The sequence below is a fragment of the Zingiber officinale genome, chromosome 4B, assembly GCF_018446385.1.
Source record: "Zingiber officinale cultivar Zhangliang chromosome 4B, Zo_v1.1, whole genome shotgun sequence".
NCBI lineage: Eukaryota > Viridiplantae > Streptophyta > Magnoliopsida > Zingiberales > Zingiberaceae > Zingiber > Zingiber officinale.
This window is the reverse complement of record NC_055993.1, coordinates 5,784,699-5,787,753: the sequence shown is the minus strand read 5'-3', so window position 1 is coordinate 5,787,753 and position 3,055 is coordinate 5,784,699. Positions and strand designations below refer to the sequence as shown.

Below are 3,055 nucleotides of genomic sequence, written 5' to 3'. Positions count from 1 at the left end.
ATAACTTTCCATGTAATATTTTTCTTTTTCTTCCATGGTATGTGACTACTATACTTATAATGAGGATGAGTACACATCCTGCATTCAATCAGTTCACTGTTTTCATTCTAAGATATCAGATAGTTGTCTATGCAATAATCAATTTTATCTACAAGCAAAACTAAACCCTCACTATTTTTTTGTTGTATTGTAGAAGTTATCAATCGTTAGATAACAGTAAGGAGCAATTCTGATATTAATTGATAAATGTTATCGTAATATCGTTCTGAGAAATGATGTTCTGTCTTAATGATCAATAACTTTATAGTAGTTGATAGTTGAGAATGACCAGATGTAATCCCTTTTCATACTTCTCTTTTACTAGCTTATACATGTCATACAATTGCTGAAATTTATATGTTGATGTTTTATCTATATTAGAAAGATCAACTGTATTTATCACATCATGAATCATTAATTGCATTGTATTTTTTTATTTTTTTTATAATTCTACTTATTTTATAAATATGTGTGTTTAGTAGAAATAAAAGATAAGAAAATTCTCCCATTAATTCTTTTACTCTACTTATTAAACTGTAACATAATTACCATATTTATCATACTTAATTTTCATATTATCATATTTGCCATGCTATAACTCCAATTACTTTAATAATTACAATAGTTGAATATTATATTTCTAATATTTCTTTCTATGGATTATAATTATCATATTTATCGTACTTAATTTTGATATTGTCATATTTGTCATTCTATAACTCAAATTACTTTTATGATTACATTAGTTGTATATTATATTTGTCATATTTCTTTCTATAAATTCTATTGTATTGCATTGATAAAATTAAGTAATTATCTTTGCTTCTCCCTCTCTTCCTCTCCCTGTTGTTTCAGAATGGGCTTGCCACACGTTCTCGCCCTGCCATACCCTGCCCAAGGCCATGTCATTCCCCTCATGGAGGTCTGCAACTGCTTGGTGGATCACGGCTTCAAGGTCACCTTCGTCAATACCGAGTTCAACCACAAGCGTCTGCTCGCCGCGTTGTCCACGGAGAGCACCATGGAGCATATCGCTCTGGTCTCGGTCCCTGACGGATTAGGTCCGGAGGAAGACCGGAGCGATCACGGGAGTCTCACAGAAGCAATAGTGAACGTTATGCCGCGATGCTTCTTGGAGGAACTAATCGAGAAGAGCAACGAAACAGAGGATCCGATGACTTGCATGTTGGTGGATGATAGCATGGGATGGGCGCTCGAGATTGGCCGGAAGAAGGGTCTCCGGTCAGCCGCGTTCTGGCCGGCCTCAGCCCAGCTTCTGGCCACTTTTCTGAGCATTCCAGAGTTGGTTTCGAGAGGCGTCATCGACGGCGATGGTAACTAATGATTCCAAACTGTTTTCATCCTGCAAAATTAACGGCGGTTTCTATTTTTACAGGCACACCAATCCCAGAACACGAGACGTTCCAGCTCGGTCCCGGCATGCCATTCATCAACGCGTCCCACTTGGTATGGAACCGATATGGAGATGACAGAACCAAAAAGCTAATCTTCAACCACATCGTCAACAACAACAGGACCATCGACGTCCCGGAGTTCATCATTTGCAACTCCTTCAAAGAGCTTGAAGAGCCAACCTTCCGTTACAATCCAAAGATTCTTCCCATCGGGCCGCTGGTAACCAGCCTCCGGCCGAACCGCGCCGTGGCGAATTTCTGGCCGGAGGACGCGGCCTGCTTGTCGTGGCTGGACGAGCAGCAGCCGGGTTCCGTCGTCTACGTGGCTTTCGGGAGCTTCACCATCTTCGGCCGCAGGCAGTTCCAGGAGTTCGCCCTCGGGCTGGAGGCGACTGGCCGACCGTTCTTGTGGGTGGTCCGGCCCGACCTCACCGGCGACTCTGCCGATGCTTATCCGGATGGATTCAAAGAGCGTGTCGGAGACAGAGGGAAGATTGTGGCTTGGGCACCACAACAGAAGGTCCTTGCTCACCCTTCTGTCGCTTGCTTCGTGTCTCACTGCGGTTGGAACTCCACCATGGAAGGCGTCAGGAACGGGAAGCTCTTCCTCTGTTGGCCATATTTTGCGGACCAATTCCTGAACCAGAACTACATTTGTGACGATTGGAAGGTGGGTCTGCGAATGACGCCTGACGAGAGTGGGATCGTTAAGCGGGAACAGGTGAAATCCAAGGTAGAAGAGTTGCTTTCGAACGAGGAGATGAGAGCAAGGGCATCGATGTTGAAAGAGAACGCTCAGCGAAACATTAACGAAGGAGGTGCTTCGTTCGAGAATCTGAAGACCTTTATGGATGCATTCAAAGCATAGTCATTTAGGTGACGCTTAGTAAAATGATTAAAATGACTATGTATATGAATTTAATGATAAAATGGAATAGAAATGAGAATGAGAATAAAGTTTATTTAATTATATGGAGTTAGTTGATTTTTATATATTTAAAAATTATTTTTAAATTATCATTCTCAAATCTATGGTTTAAACATTATCTTTTACCATCTTATATTAGTGATTCGAACTTTTATTAGTGATTCGAAGAACAAATAAACTGCTTGATTTCTTCTCCCAAATTTGATGTTTTCTTATGGCTGATAGAAGTAATAAAAGCTACAAAACTCATGTGGTGGCCCAAGGTTAATGTTGACTTCAGTAAAATGTTTAGTCCTGTAACTAAAATTACAGACGGCTAGAATATCCCTAAGACTATCTTATCTCTATTTTACAAATGCAATAACAAAATTATAATATTTTTCTTATTATTTTTATAATGACATTTTAAGAACAAATAGTAAATTAAAGAACATCACTGTTATGGTCCGAGAACGTGGGTGGATCAATTCTCAAATAATTTGGCCAATAGAAATATGATAGTTTTGATATGTGACTATTATGCTTATAACAAAGGTAAATATAGATTTTACATTCAATCAATTTATTATCTTCAATTCAAAATATCATTAAGTTATTAATGCAGCACTCAATTTTCTCTATAGACAAGCTTAAACTATTTAACAATTTCTTTGTACTGTAGAAATTATTAGTC

General features: G+C 38.9%; 1 protein-coding gene across 1 annotated transcript; it reads left to right on the top strand.

Moving 5' to 3' along the window:
- The first annotated feature begins 895 nt into the window (after positions 1-895).
- Positions 896-2,322, top strand: LOC121978062 (UDP-glycosyltransferase 83A1-like). The gene is made up of 2 exons (XM_042530449.1): positions 896-1,373; positions 1,436-2,322. Exons 1-2 carry the CDS (start codon positions 896-898, stop codon positions 2,320-2,322), a joined length of 1,365 nt encoding a protein of 454 aa, XP_042386383.1.
- The last annotated feature ends 733 nt before the right edge of the window (positions 2,323-3,055 follow it).

Coding starts and splice junctions, on each gene's coding strand:
- LOC121978062 (XM_042530449.1), top strand. CDS start 896: ATGGGCTTGCCACACGTTCTCGCCCTGCCATACCCTGCCCAAGGCCAT. Junction 1,374..1,435: donor AGGCGTCATCGACGGCGATG/GTAACTAATGAT, acceptor CTATTTTTACAG/GCACACCAATCCCAGAACAC.